The sequence below is a fragment of the Balaenoptera physalus genome (assembly GCF_965194825.1).
Source record: "Balaenoptera physalus genome assembly, chromosome: 2".
NCBI classification, from domain to species: Eukaryota; Metazoa; Chordata; class Mammalia; order Artiodactyla; family Balaenopteridae; genus Balaenoptera; species Balaenoptera physalus.
In genome coordinates this window covers 15,436,040-15,452,389 of record NC_138883.1, presented here as the reverse complement: position 1 = coordinate 15,452,389, position 16,350 = coordinate 15,436,040, and the positions used below count along the sequence as shown (strand labels likewise).

Genomic DNA, 16,350 nt, shown 5'->3' with positions numbered 1-16,350 from the left:
TTGCACTATATGATGTAGCCTTCTACCAAGTCATTTCAACCTTGCTCAGCTTTTAAAAAACACACCTCTAGTGTGTGTCTACCCTCTTTCTGTAAGGTGACCCCCCATTGCTATTATCTGAGGTATACCACCATCAGCAAATGGGGCACCTGGAAGAGGAGCTGTGGAGGCATCATGACCTCAACATTCTACCTAGAATTTCAGTTCAACAGCATCTCCAGTTCTCCCCTTCTCCATCAATAACATGTATCTCACCCTTCCAACTTCATTCTTTTCCCTGAATATTAAATCCATAGGTGCAAACTCAAATTCCTCTGGCAATGTTTTCTTTTAATATCATTTCTATCTAGCTGAGCTCCAATGGTCTTTAGCACTATCCTCACTAACTATACATTCACTTGAATTTTCCACAAATTCTGTTCACTGTGAATGAATTCCCTTTCATTTTTAGCTTCTCTCTCAAATACTAACTTTTTAAAATAACGTTTTCCTCATCACAGCTTTCTACAGAAGAGGTCACTGCTGTTCCTACCTCCCACTGCTTCTTCGTTCTTCAATGTAGTTTCTGAATAATTTTTCCTTTATCATTTCTTAAAACCTCTTCATTTCTGAAATCCATGCCATTCACTGATCCATATGCCTCTTTATTGCTTTCTATCTTCTCTAATGATTTCAAAAGCATCAGGCTCACAGTTTCTCTCTTTCCTCATAAAACTGCAGTGCACATAGCCTTATTTTTGATTTGCTGATTCTATACAAAGACCAATAATTCCCATTAGAGAGACAAGCTATAGTTCAACTTGCTTTTTTGGAAAAATTTTAAAATAATGACTTTCTATCCTTGATCAAAGGCACATGGATAAAAAGGCCTTTTAAAAATTTAATCATCTCTCTGCTCATGTGCTTCCTAAAACATAATAGGTACTGGATTCAATTTGTATTACTTCTTGAAACCCTATCACATGTATTTATAAAAGTTAGCAAATAAGATTCCTTTAATCATATAGACTTTATATGTAGCATCATTCCCTAAGCTACTTGCAAAAGACAGTGTCATCACCAAAAAGTATTTAAGGACAAACACGCTTTCTAAGAGGTGCTGGGAACTGTAAAATGCAAGAGTACCACTGTTACTGAGTTTTTGCAAAAATTCATTCAGTTAAACAATCAATTCAAGTTTTAATACCAATATCTTTTTCTTCATCTAGTTTTAAACTTGATTGTTACCTCTCATCAATTGAGGGTTCCTTTTGTTGCAAATGAGGCTTGATTCCAAACACTGGGCGAATATTTGTTGATAAGGCTCTGATGGTGTAACTGATTTCATTCTCCCTTGTGACATCACTGTCATAGCCTAACATCAAAATATAAGAATTATTCTCTATGTTATAACTGAGGACCTCACTTATGATCTTAAAAATTGGATATAAGGATGTTCAACAATATGAAATAAGTTTAATACACTGTGTTATAATCAAATTATGCAATAACATACAGCCAGTATAAATGATGTAGAAGAATATTTAATGATAAAGTTCTCAAAGTATTGCTAAGTGATAATAGCAAGCTACAAAAAATAAACTCAATATGATGTCATTTTTGTTAAAAAAGTATAATGTATATAAATACACATACCCCTACGGGTATACCCCAAATGTTAAACAGAGGTTACCTCCAAGTGGTCAAATTATGGATGCTGTGTTTATTTTTTATTGCAAAACATACTTTCTAATTTTTCTGTAATGAGCTGGTATTACTGGTATATTAGGAAAAAAACAAAATTATTTTAAAGTATGAGGCTCAATGCTATATATTTATTTTAACAGTACTAATTTAAAGTATGATTATCATTCATTGGTAAATGAAGAATATCTAAGTTATTAGTGTATGACAGCCTGTTGTTTTTGATTCACAAAACCAGTTCTGTTGTTAAATAGACCGAAAGGACTAAAACCACAATTATTCAAGCATTATTATTACTTATTTAACTTCCACAGTTTAAATCAGTTGTGCTAAATTTTTTCTATGTTTTTGTTAAACTAAAATATTTTAAAACGACATACCCCCATCTTCTTCAGAATCTATATCAGATTCTTCACTATCACAAGGCCTTTTTTCTCGATAACCCTCCATTTCATTTGTCCAAACCATTAAAGACATATCTGTACCTCCTAAGGTAACCAACATGCTGTCATCAAAAGTCCAGCGCACATTTGTGACATGTGTACTATGGGCCACATATCTCTTAAACTTTCCAAATTTTCCCTAAAGGTAAAAAAAAAATTCAAAAAATCTTTCTGAGAAATTTTATTACTTGAAAACATTGTTATAATTTTGAATTTCTTTCTTAATCTATGATTGGAAATTAATCATTACAAAGGCACCTTGTAAAAAAAAAAAAGAGAAAATACTGAAACTCACTACAATAAAAAATAACAATTCCCAAACCTGACGAGGACAGGATAAAACTAGTAGTTTTGCACATTGCTAGTACTACGGGCATAACTTTTTTGGAAATCAACTTGGCATTCTACATTGAAAGCATGAAAATGCTGACCTTTGTCTCACCAATCCCACTTTAAGAGATCTATGCTAAGACATTTTCTGTGCAAAAAGTAGTTGCCACAGTATTTACTTATAGCAGTGAAACATTTTAAATACCTTAAATATTCAATAGAGCAACAGTTAATTACAGTGGATATCTTTGGAATAGTACATATCTGTTAAAACAATGGCTATGCAGACATATTGCTGGAAATAGACTATTACAATAACTGGGAAAATCAGGATATAAATGCCTATGTACATACAGCACGGCCATATTAACAAAAAGTAACTAGCAAACATTTCGGTGTATACCCATGTAAATATCTTTCATCGTAGTTCATTAGTGTTTTTGTTTATAAGCAGGTGTTACACATAGGAATGTATTTTTCTTGTAAATATAAAGAAAAATTCAAGTTACAGATACTGGCAACTTTTAAATCTAAACACTAGCATTACCAAATTTCATAAGTAAATTTCAGATCAACATATCATAAGCAGGTTTTGATGGACATCTTTTCAAGGGTGTTAAAATAAGAAATGTCTTAAATATACAAAACACAGTAATAGCTAAATCAGTGAATTCTTTGGAAATGAAGACTCTTAATAAAAATTAGCTGAAATAGAAGGGGAATCTATCATCAAAACACTGTAAGAAGGTAGCTTCCCTAAGATTTTGTGGTTCTTGCTACAGTAAGGTGAAGAAGGAATCTGCAGACCAATATCCAAGGAATCTGCAGACCAATATCCTAGAACATATTTTTAAGGTTCCTATACCATCTAGAATATTGAGACTGAAGTTTTTGACTAATAAATGTTTTATTGGAATGCATTCTTATCAAGAAGGTACTACTACTTAAGTGTATCTAAAACAAGGATTTGTGAAATATTTTCTTGGGTGCCTGAGTTCTCTACGGTGATTTTTAAACTTGTGTTTTCATTTTGATGCTGATCTAAAAATATTCATATGAGCAGTTAATTAAGACCACCATGCACTGAATATCATGATTTCAGTGCCATATTTCAAATTTATATTTATATTCATGTTGATGCTAGATTACAACATATATCTGAATTTGTGACAATTAAGAAATAAATGCATCTATACTTGATATATGAATTTTATTTTTGTGCTAAGTGAAAGCCTAATGTTTCCCAATAGTTTGAATAAAGGAAAGCAATAAAAGAATTTAGTCGTCACACAGCACACAGTAGCATGGGCATGCACATTCCAAAGAATCTCTACAGTTTAGTTTTAGGAAAATAACATCACTCATCACATTAAACCAAAGTTATTTTGATTTTATAGGTAGTGTAATTTATAGTATTTTGTATTTAATTTGTTAGAACATTTTAAATGTTAAAGCTGTAAATATCAAAAGTTTATATTTACTGTTAATGGTATATATTTAATCAAAAGAATACTAAAATTATTTAATATTAGGGCTAAAAGAATGTTTCTTCTAAAAGGGCTATGGATACTACTCAATACTGAGAAACTGTACAATATAATATATAACTTAAGGCATAGGATGATAAATTATAATACTACTTCTAGATAAAAGCTATAAATATGATGTCAAGAATAGGAAACGTAATTCTGAACCTTTCATATTATATTACGTATTCCATGTGTAATATTCATATTACAAGAAGAAATGCTCTGAAAGGGCATTACCTTAACCATTTTTATAATTATGATCATTAGGAGAATTAAAGAAAAACACATACTTTAGCAGGATATCTAAATAACTTCACAAATCCCAAATCATCCCCAGTAGCTAGGACTGTTTTGTCACTGGTGAGGCAAGAGGCAGTTACATCTGTGACTTCTCCAATTACTGGCCAAATTCCCTCACAACATAAACCAAGCACACTTGTCCATGATGCCCAACCAATTTTTTCTACCTAAAAAAGAAAAAAAAAAATGCTCTAAGGTTATAACATCTAACCCTAAAAAATTAACAACAAAAAATCTGAATATTTTTCTTTGTAATTATATATGTCACAAGTAAAATTAAAATTTTAATAAAAACAGTAAAACAAATTATTAGCTGTCTTGGTTTTGTAGCTTCCCAAGTCCACTAGTTCCTACAGAAAAATTTTAACATAACATTATTCAAGATGTATTTATTATATATCCACTGTGTGTTCTAGATGCGGAACGTACAGTGATAATCTATAAGACTTTTTCTGCTTTTAGAATAATCAAGAAATTTATTCCTACACTTCATGTCTAAACTTCTACTAATAGTTTATAAGCATATTTTCCAATTAATCATTACTGGAAATTAAGAATTTTACTTACAGTCCCTCTCCTTATTAAGCTACTTTCATGTTATATTTGTTTAGCTTCTCTTCCTTGACCATGTCAAAAAATTTTGCTAATATTGTCAGCCACAAAACCAAACACAGATTTTTCTTTTTTTTTCCCCCCTTAAACAGGAATTTGCCAATAAGCATCTTGGGCACACAGGTTCCAAAAGATTTGACAGACATGCAGTACTCCAATCTTAGATGGCATGTCTTTTACGTGCTATTGCATGCTTCTTATCCTTTGAGGAAAGTAATTAGAGAAGAGCTAGACATACAAGCAAGCAATTTATTCCTTTTCTTAATATAGAATCTCTTCCTTTACCCAGATAGGCATCAGCTTTCTAACCACTTTTAGTCATATCAACATTACAAGCACTACTATCTTCCTACCTCTCCACTGGGGATGGTTTGTTTTTTCCCTCTGGGAGCTTCAAAGAATAACTGTTCTTTAGCACCAGTGTTGACCTGTAAAAGCTTTCCTTAAAAAAAAATTTAAAAATATACACATATATAAACTATAAATACATATACAGTTAGTATGATGTTTTACTTTCATGGGAAAAATTAAGCTTAAACATAAAAACCATTTTCCTCTGCAGTCAACCATATATATAATAACGTAATTAAATTCATAAATGGCTTAATTTGTGTATGTGTGTGTATATGTGAACTATTTCTGTTGTTATACATCCCAATTAATATGGGTTATGTAATTGGTAGTGCCTTTGCATATTCCTACTCGTAAAAAAACCTAGAAATAAAATTTGAAACCTTTTTTTAAAGAGTATTTTGTTAAACTATTTTTGGAAAAACTTAATTTACAATACTAGATTTATATAGGTGACTATCTGAAACAAAAATTCCTAAAATGGAGCATTTAAAATATTTAGCATTTATCTAAATTATTAAACACTGCCATATGCCACGCATTCTGCTAAAAAACAGATACTCATTAAATTCTGTATGTTATACAGAATTTTAGGGAATTTTAGGGAATGTATTTTATTGAACGCTGGGGAAATTACATTAAAACTGGGAGTTCCCTGGTGGTCTAGTGGTTAGGATTCCAGGCTTTCACTGCTGTGGCCTGGGTTCAATCCCTGGTTGGGGAATTGAGATCCCGCAAGCTGTGGGGCGAGACCAAAAAAAAAGCGGGGGCAAATACTGTTATTAAAAAAAAATCCTCATTAACATAACTATTTTCCAAAATTTCAGTTACTATTTATATCAAGCTTATCTGACAAAACCAGGACAAATGACTAAAAAAAATTTGTACAATATTTAAACTACTTTACAAATTAAAGAATTTATCACTTACTGTACTATCATTTGAATTACATTAGAAGAAGTATTGAAAAGTCTAAACTCACAGCATTCATCTTTAGGTGTGAAATAAAGCAGTGGAAATCATTTTGAGAATAACGTTTGTTTTTCACAATGCTTTTGAACTCATCTGTTGAATTACTTGTTTCTCTAAAATAGCTATACTAAATCAAATGAAACTTTTATCGAATAGTAAGTTATTTAGAGTCTTACCTCTAACATCCCAATCAATATGGGTTATGTAACTGGTAGCGCCTTTGCATGTTCCTACTCGTTTACTACTCATTACGTTGTATATATCTATAAAGCTATCATGTGATGCTACAGCAAGGTATTTCCCAGAACCTGTAATATAAACATATTTGCTTGAAATTTTCTACCCTTAGAAATATTTTTTACACTCTACAACTAGAGTCAATTTTCTTAATTTTTTTTTTTGGAGGAACTCTTAGGTGTTTCCTAAGTTATAACAAGACATATGAGTCAAACGACAAATGGTAACATATTCATGTATATTATAATTAACACAAGGAAATAAAATTTTAATGTAGTGAGGTAGTTCAGTGGAAAGAAAATATCAAAAATTATATACAAAGTAATTCTCATATTCTTTGCATTTAACTGAAAAATAAAGAAAATCTCTAAATTTAGAAAAAATATAAGTAAGCCAACGTAAGTAAATTTTGCCTTGACATTAGTAATCCTGTATTATAGTAGGTTTTGTCATTGGTAATGAATACATGGAAATTGAAGAAGCAAAATTAATGTAATTTCAAAAGTATTAAGAATATAATGAAAACAGTTATCCAATCCGTCTTATATTACAAATGAGGAAAATGAAGCTCAAAGAAATGCCTTGGTCCAAGTCACACAGAAAATTTGGGGACAGAATTGGCACTAAGCCAGATATTTTGCCACTGATCTAATATAGGGCTTTTACCTCTCACTATACTGCCTCTTCTAGTAAAAAACTAAAATTCTGAGATAAAATAACAGTTAATAAAAATCACACATTGATACATTCATTGCCATACTCAAGTTAATAATCAAATATGATTTCAATGAAATCTTACCTGGTGAAAATCGAATATCTGAAATAATGTCTTTTCTGTGGTGGAAAGATACAAGATCCTCCAGAGTATCTGCATTTGCCATTAAGAAACTTCCATCATTGAGACCTACAGCTAAAGTTTTACCATCAGGAGAAAAACAGCAACATCTCCCACCTAAAAGAGAAAGAGAGCATGTATCAGGTAATTTTCTTTTATTAAAGAAAAAAGTATATGCTTAAGGAAACTTTAATTTCAAAGAGGATTCCTATATTTATTATGGCTTCTAATCAATATTAGAAAGAAAGAAAGATGCAGATAATAAAGTTTTCTATTGAGATCAGTGGTATGGCATTCCAAGCATTAGTTAATACAAACCATTTCCTTTTCTGAATGTAACAAAAGTGAGTACTGATATTTACCTTAAAAGGAATTAAGCTGATGAAAAGAATGAGAGATTCTGACTAACATAAAAAGTCAGTGATATATGTGGAAATGTTGTTGTTGTTTGGGGAGTTTGCTACCTTAGTAGTTTCTATCCAACAAATCAGAAATTTAAGAAATAAGGCCATCTTTATAAAAACGCTTTCAAGTTAAAAAAAATCTGACAATAGGCAATTATCAATTTAAGCTTTGAAGATCTATACATGTTTCAAAACTATACATGAAGAAACAGTGATGTTAGTATTACTAATTAAAAAAAAATAAGGGTGAATGCTGTATTGGCAAACACAAAAAATGGGCTTAACTTGATGGCAAGGGATGTAGCAGGCATATTCAAAGCCATAAGGCTTTTGGAGTCTTGCATAAAGTTTGGAGTGGGAGGGATAGGGTACACCTGTTATAGAATGAAAAGTTATAGAATGAATTGAGAATAAGCAGTCATGTAATTATCAAGCATACATTAGAAATCTAGGATGTGATTTCTGATATTTAAGAGTCAAGAGATGATGGTGACCTGAAGCAGGGTAGCAGCAGTGGAGGTAGTGAGAAATGGTAGGATTTGTATATATTTTGAAGAAAGAGATGGCAGGACCTTGACCAACTGGGAGTAAAGTAGGAAAAAAGAGAAAAGTAGAGGCTATTTTTTCATTTGATTGATGATGTCATTTGCTGAGATGGGAAAAACTAGGAGAGGTACAAGTGTTTGTACCTGTTATGAACGCCTGTGAGAAATTCAAATGAAGACATCAAAGAGCCAGTTTGATACATTAATACTTCTCTGGAGTTCAAGGGAAAAGATATATACAGGCTAGAGATATACATAAGGGAGGTAGTAGCACACAGATAGTAGTTATAGCCATGAAACTGGAGAAGGCCTGATATTAATTTATTGCCTCTCAGCTCCAAATCCACCCTTCTTTTTCCTGCTATATGATTACTGAGCAGGACCCTATAGACATTTTTCCATTGCCAGTTGACTTGGTTTTGGCCAGTAGAGGGTGCTGGAGGGTTCCTGCTAGGCCAAAGAAGAAGGAAGGGACTTTCCTTCCTTCTGTTGTGCTGTAACCAGTGGATCAATTAGGGGACAGGAACTGGGGGGAACAGGGGGGTTTCTCTGCCATCACAGCAGATCTCCTAGATCAGCCCTCCGGCAAGTTTCTTTTCCACTGGCAGGTTGTATGTTCCTGAGGCACCTACGCCCCCTCCAAAGAGATCTGAATCTCAGCCTGGGGGAAGAGGGGAGGGTCCGCCCTGTAAGTTCATTCCTTCATCTCTGTCCACTAGCCCTATGGGTGGAAGCTGCTTTCTGCATCTGTTACCTCTACACCCCTTAGAATCCTCTTTCACACCTTTTAGTTGTTAAATCACCTTTCATTAGCTAACACTCCATATTAAATTTTCTCTGTTCAAATTACTGGGGTGGTTTCTGTCTCTGATTGATACAGAACTGGTACTGAAGTGGTCACAGGAGACAGACCATTAAAGATGGGATTTGCAGAACTGGTTTAGTCATGCCTTTCTTTGGGCTTGAGCATAGTGCTGAGCCCTTGCCAATGGGAAATGGGATGCTAGCAATCCAAGGTATGCACTGGCATAACAATGAACTAAGCTATCTCCTGTGGTTGATTGTGAAGTATCCACTGAAGTTGAGTGCCTTGGGAGCCCAAGAGGCTGCTGCCCTTGACCATTACAACAATAATGGTGACCACAAGTTCTGTGTTTGTACAAAAGATTACACTGAATACACAGAGCATTTACAGAAAGAAGTAACAAGCCCAGGTTCTTTAAACTCTCAGCATGAGTCATGGTCTGAGTAGAGAACTTCCATGACAAACCTAAAAGAATTTCTGACAGGGCTGATACTACTGAAAATTTACAATGTCAACTGAATTCACAGACTCACCAAGTTTTCTTGTGTGAAAGTTAGGCCGCTGATTGGGAAGAGAACCCTTAACCGTGGAGTGGGAGCATCTGGCTGGACTCAGACAAAACTGAGAATCTTGAACCTCTGAGTTATTTGGAGTTTCACTGGCCAATGCAAATAGCTTCCTCTCCAGTGTCTGAGAAGACTCACCTTCTGAAACAGATGTCTTGCAGAGGATGCTTAACCTTCTGAAGAACCATCACAATCATTCCTTTGCTGTCACTAGACCCCTAACTCGGATCAAGTCTCAGCATGCCCTAAGGCAGAGGTTGGCAAACTTCTTAAAGGACCAGAGGGTAAATATTTTCAGCTTTGCAGACTACTCAACTCTGCTACTGTAGTGCAATAGCAGACCTAGACAACACATGAAAGAATGAGCATGGCTGTGTTCTGATAAAACCTGATTTATAAAATCAGGAGGTGGGCTGGAGTTGATGTATGGGCTGACCTCTGATATACAGGAAGAAATCCAAAACCCTAGGGAGGTAAGAATGTTGGAGTAGATTTTTCACATGCAAACTGCATACCCTCCCATCAATTACATCCCCTGAAAAAGTCTAGAAAATAGTCCCTTCATGAAAGCATTGAGAAATACATTAAATAAGGGCAGCACCTGCATCACTGAAAAGCTCTGTGACTGTCCTCCCATACAGGTCAGGAATGGGAAATGTCACCATTAATATGGGCTCCCTGATTCAAAAGATAATCCTGGAGAAGCAGAGGTCAAGCAGCAGCACTTAACCAACAAAAACAAGGTAGATTCTTTTACCAAAAAGGGCAGCAGGGATGTACTAATAATCAGAATATGTTGGCCTGTGGAGATTTCTGTTAGTGGCTAATTAATCATGGTGTCTCCAGGAACGAAATAAGTAACTTACTCGATTAGTGTTTGATCTATAAGTAGGAAAAACTCCAGACCTGGTGGCTAAAACACCTGACTTAAATCACCACAATGGAGAGTCACAGTTTCTCAACCAGTTTTCAGACCTAAGCCAATTCATATAGAGCCCACTGACTGAAGGCAGGCCAAGTTCCAATGAGGAAGAACCCTGTAGCACTGTCACAAATGTATAACATAAATCTTTCTCCAAGGATCTGTGGCCACTTAGTAGAATTACTGTGAACTGAAGGAAAGGAAAGATCCAAACTTTCAGGAATTACTAGACATGGGCTCTGAACTGACACTAGTTCTTAAGAACACTAAAAGCTGCTGTTGTACAAGCAGTAGAAGTGGGGCCTTATGGTGATCATGTGATAGATGGAATCTAAGTCCAATTTTGAATCATAGTGGACCCAGGTGGTCTGTGGACCCCACCCAATTCCTGAATTTGAATAGATATACTTGGCAAGTTGTAGAATGCTCTACGGCTGGCTCTGTGATCCATGGGGTAAGGGTTATTACAACAGGAAGAACTAAGTAAAAACCCCTGGAAATTCCTCTCTCTACTAAGACAACCAGAAACAAAACCATAAGCCTGAGAATTGAAAAAATCAGTGACATTACCAAGGACGTGAAATATGCAGGGGTAAGCATACCTATCACATCATCTTTGCTTGTTTGGTCTGTGCTGAAATAAGATGGATTTTAGCTAATAACTCTGGATAATAAATTTAATCAGGTTATGATTCCAATTGAAGCTACTCTTCCAGATCTTTACTAGAACAGATTAACACAGTTCCTAGCATTTCGCTGCAGCTATCGCCCTGGTTAATGCTTCTATCTCCATACCAATTTGTAAAGACCACCAGAAGCAGTTTGCTTTTACCTGGCTTGTATCTGTGGACACCTTCAAATCCTTGCCTCAGGGCTATTTCAACTCTCCTGTTCTTTGCCATAATACAGTCCACAGAGATCCTGATCATCTTGACATTCCATAAAACATCTCAATGGTCCACTACATTGATGACATTATGCTGAATGGATCTGGGAAGCAGGAAGCAACAAGCATAATACTTTAGATGCCTTAGTAAGACAGAAGTGAATCAAGACAGTGGCAGATAATTCCCACAAAAATGCAGGAACCCTGCCACCTCAGTGAAATTTCTGGGGATCCAATGATCTGGAATATGTCAAGACATTCCCTCCAACTGAAAGACAAGTTGCTACACCTCCCATCACCTACCACGAACAAAAGGAGCAGAATGCTTGGTAGGCCTTTTGGGAAGCAACACATACCACATTTGAGTGAGCTGCTCTCTCCATCTATCAAGCCACTTATAAACTTCCAGTGGGGACCAGAACAAAAGAAGGCAAGCTGATCTTCCACTTTGGTCTTATGATCAAGCAGATTCAATGATACTCCAAGTATGGTAAACAGGGATGCTGTATGGAGCCTATGGAAAGCTACCAAAGAAGCATACTTCGGACTGGGAGAAATTCCATGCCCTCCTTTACAGATAACTATTTTCCTTTTGAGAAGTAGTTTCTGGATTGCTACTAGGTCTTATTAGACAGTAAGTAAATGCCTAACTATGGGATATCAGGTGACTGTATGTCCTGAGCTTCCTTTCATGAACTGAAAGTTACAAGACCAACCTAGCCACTGACTGGGTGTGCACAACAGCAATCTATCATCAACTGGACACAGAATGGAAAATACCAGGCTTAGAGAGATCTGGAAGTTACAAGTAATTTATATGAACAGGTGGCTCAGAATCCTTCAGCAATAAATCCTATAGTGCAAGGCCTCTTCTCTCTCTCAATCTACACCTATGGCCTCATAGGTGTTCATTATGATCAGCTGACTGAGGAAGAAAAAATTTGAGCCAGACTTACAGATGTTCCTACACAATATGTTGGTACCTGCCTGAAAGCATCATAGCCCCACTCAGGGGTGACCCTGAAGGGCAGCAGTAAAAGTAAAACTTCCCAGTGGGCAGCCCTTCAAGCAGTACATCTGGTTTACCACTTTTGTAGTGAGAGACAACTAGATAGACAGATTTACACTGATTCATTAGCCACTGTTAACTATTTGAATGAACAGTTAGGGATGGAAGAAACAGGACTGGAAGATCAGAGACAAGGAAATCTAGAAAATAGATTTGTGCGTAAAACTCTCAGAAAGGGCATAGGCTGTGAAGATTTCTGTGGCCTAGGGAAAGCCCAATAAGGGCATCCACTGCAGAGGAGGCTCTCAATAATCAGATGGACAAAATAATATGCTCTATGGACATCAGGCAGCCTCTTTTCCTAGCCAGCTAGCACTTGCTTACTGAGCCAAAGGTGGCAAGGACAGAGTCTATGCTTGGGTTAAAAAAAACATGGACTTTTCTTTACAGAGACTCATCTTGCTACCACTACTGCTGAGTGTCCAACCTGCTACCAGTAGAGACCAACTGAACCTCTGATATGGCACCATTCCCCAGGGAAACTAGCCAGACACCTGGTGGCATGCTGATTACATTGGACCTCTTCCATTATGGAGGGGACAAAGAGTCATCCTCACTGGAATACACATGAATTTTGGATTCACCTTCCCTATTCACAGTGCTTCTGCTAGCACCACCACCTGTGGACACACAGGATACCTTATCCACCATCACTGAATTCTGTGTTTCTGATAAAGGAACTCATTTCAGAGCAAAGGATATGCAGCATTCAGCTCATACCCATGGAATTAACAAGTTTTATCACATACCCTCATCGCCCACAGAGGGCTACTAACAGAATGATGGAATGGCCTACTGAAAACTAATTTATAGCACCTTTTGGGAAACAGTATCCTGGAAGACCAGAGTTTTGTCTTACAGGATGTGGTATATGCTTCACAGCATAGACCATTATATGGTGCTGTCTACCTCACAGGCAGAATACATGGGTCTGGAAATCAAGAGATGGAGGTGGGAGTGGCTCTTCTCACTATTATATCTAATCATATCAAGTATTTTTGCTGTAAGCTTCTTTGCCATAGACATTTTGCCGCAAACATTTTTGGTACATAACTAATTGACTGTGAGGCAATTTTGCTGTAAAAGATAAAATAACTGGTTGACAGTTTGGTTTGACATATACAATACAAAAAAATATGTATGATGATGATTTCTTATTTTGAAACACACTACATTGGCGGAGAAAGAGGCTGAGGGCCTGGAAGGCACAGAGTTGAACCCACAATTCCTATGGAAATTTATAATGTCTATCAACAGGTGTGTGACAATCCATGCTCATGGGTTAGTAAAATATCTACACTACCCTAAGCAATCTAGAGATTCGATGTAATCCCTATCAAAATTCCACTGGCATTTTTCAGATACAGAACTAATAATCTTACAATTTGTATGGCACTACAAAATACCCCGAGTAGCCAAAGCAATCTTGAGAAAGAACAACAAAATTGGAGGCGTCGCACTCCCTGATTTCAAACTATATTACAGAGTCATAATAATCAAAACAGCATGATATTGGCATAAAAACAGACGCACAGATCAATGGAACAGAATAGAGAGCCCAGAAATAAACCCACGTGCATATGGTCAATTAACTTACAAAAGAAATCAAGAATGTACAATGGGGAAAGGAGAGCTTCTTCAATAAATTGTGTTGGGAAACAAGAACAGCCACATGCAAAAGAATGAAACTGGACCACTATCTTACACCACACACAAAAATTAACTCAATATGGACTGAAGACTTGAATATAAGATATGAAACCACAGAACTCCTAGAGGAAAACTTAGGTGTTAAGCTACTTGACACAGATCTTGGCAATGATTTTTTGACTGACAGCAAAAGCAAGAACAACAAAAACAAAAATAAACAAGTGGGACTACATCAAACTACAAAGCTTCTGCACAGGAAAGAAAACCATCAACAAAATGAAAAGGCAACCTACTGAATTGGAAAAATAATTGCAAATCATATATCAGGTAAGGGACTAATATCCAAAATAAATAAAGAACTCATAGCACTCAACAGCAAAAAAACCACATTGATTTAAAAATGAGCAAAAGATCTGAATTGACATTTTTTCAAAGAAGACATACAAATGGCCAAAAGGTACATGAACTGATACAGAGAACAGATTAGTGGTTGCAAGAGGGTAGTGGGGGGTGGGGGTGGAGGAAAAAATTCAGGTTTGATTATAGTTAAAAGCTAAAGCCACAAATATGAGTTTTTAACAGAAATTTTCCAATATGTCATTATACAGAAAAGTGCCAAGGCTGGCAAATATTTGGAAAATACTGACTTTACACACATTAAGAATACAGACATTAATTCATGTTGTATATTTATACTTTGGTTATTCTATAACTAGTTACCATATAATTGGATTATTTGGCAAAATTTTCATAGGATAGTTTATATTAACTATAATGACTTAGGACTTCCCTGGTGGCACAATGGTTAAGAATCCGCCTGCCAATACAGGGGACACAGGTTCGAGCCCTTGTCCGCTGAGCACCACAACGAAGAGCAGCCCCCGCTCGCCACAACTAGAGAAAGCCCGCGTGTAGCAACAAAGATCCAACGCAGCCAAAGATAAATAAATAAAATAAATTAATTAAAAAAAAAACTATAATGACTTAGTTATAAAATGTTAAGCCTCAGGACCATAATACTTGCATGTTCATTTTCTGAAGAAAAGTATTTACTTACTGAATGTTTGAAAGAGATAACTGTGTTTTATAATATTTAAACCACTATGACTTCAGTATTTTGTTATAAGTACGTCAACTAGTATGTCCCTTTAAGGTTATGAACCATACATGTCCCTTTAAGGTTACGAAGATCCACTTGTCTTCCTCTTGAATTAATGATGATGAAGTAAAAATGAAGTGAGTATAGAAGAATATTTAAAAACAAAAATACAGAATCATGACTTTTCTCTACAACCTAATATAAAGATCTACTCCTAGAAGGAGCCAGTAATACTGGTAGACAATTTTTCTGGTCTGATATAAGACATAAGTCCAAAGATTCAGGAAACACAACAAATCCTAAATGAATAAATAAATAATAAACCACATAAATGCACAATGTTATTAAACCTCAGAACTGCAGAACGATGTAAAAGAGAACAATGGAAACCATAGGAATAATAATTCTGAATCAAGAACTCTAGAAGCAGTTAAATTAGCATTCAAGAATGAGAGTAAAAAAATGAAAACATGTTCAGACTAGTAGTATACCAAGGGCAGGGCAGTGGAAACAGTTCCCCCTGAGGGGCAATATATTGCCAATCAAAAATTTTAAAACAACAATAATAAAACTGAATAAAAATTTTTTTGCTTTTAAAGAATTGCAATGTCAGTGATAAAATATTTCTGCTGCCAAAACAGACGACTCCCACTGTCCTATTCTTATATGCCACTGGTTCATCCAGAGGAAGATGAGAGAATTTCCAACAAGTCCTTACTATGGATATTCTAAAACTGTATTTTAGAAGAAAATGACAAAAGAAAAAGTTTGAGATACAAGAAGAAAAGGTGACCAAAGAAATGCATAAGCATAGATAAATCTAAGTAAACACTGACTGCATGAAACAATAATAATGTCCAATTGAAGGCAGGTTAAAAAAAACAGAGATCCTCAAAAAATTACACTCCTGGGTATTTATCTGAAGAAAACAAAAACACTAAGTCAAAAGGTATATCAACCGGCATGTTCACTGAGGCATTATTTACAATAGCCAAGATATGGAAACAACCCACGTGTCCACGAATGGATGAATGGATAAAGAAAATGTGGTATAGATATGTCTGTATGTATATACATATATATGCATACATACACACTGTAAGATTACTCAG

At 35.4% G+C, this 16,350-nt stretch overlaps 1 protein-coding gene across 14 annotated transcripts in view; it reads right to left on the bottom strand.

Annotated features, from left to right (window-relative positions):
* Positions 1-16,350, bottom strand: part of EML5 (EMAP like 5) — a 166,668-nt gene that overhangs the window by 44,691 nt on the left and 105,627 nt on the right. For 13 of the 14 annotated variants that reach the window (XR_014260948.1, XR_014260949.1, XR_014260950.1 and 10 more), the window contains exons 22-27: positions 7,257-7,409; positions 6,397-6,528; positions 5,251-5,339; positions 4,276-4,452; positions 2,064-2,265; positions 1,228-1,354 (exon numbers count right to left, since the gene is read on the bottom strand). Coding sequence is in view for 11 of the 14 variants with exons in the window: in XM_082451170.1 (XP_082307296.1) it covers positions 1,228-1,354; positions 2,064-2,265; positions 4,276-4,452; positions 5,251-5,339; positions 6,397-6,528; positions 7,257-7,409 (880 nt within the window). In the remaining 3 variants the exon portion in view is untranslated. Of the gene's footprint in view, positions 1-1,227; positions 1,355-2,063; positions 2,266-4,275; positions 4,453-5,250; positions 5,340-6,396; positions 6,529-7,256; positions 11,525-16,350 lie in introns of those variants that run through there. The other variant, XM_082451169.1, reaches the window with a different exon arrangement.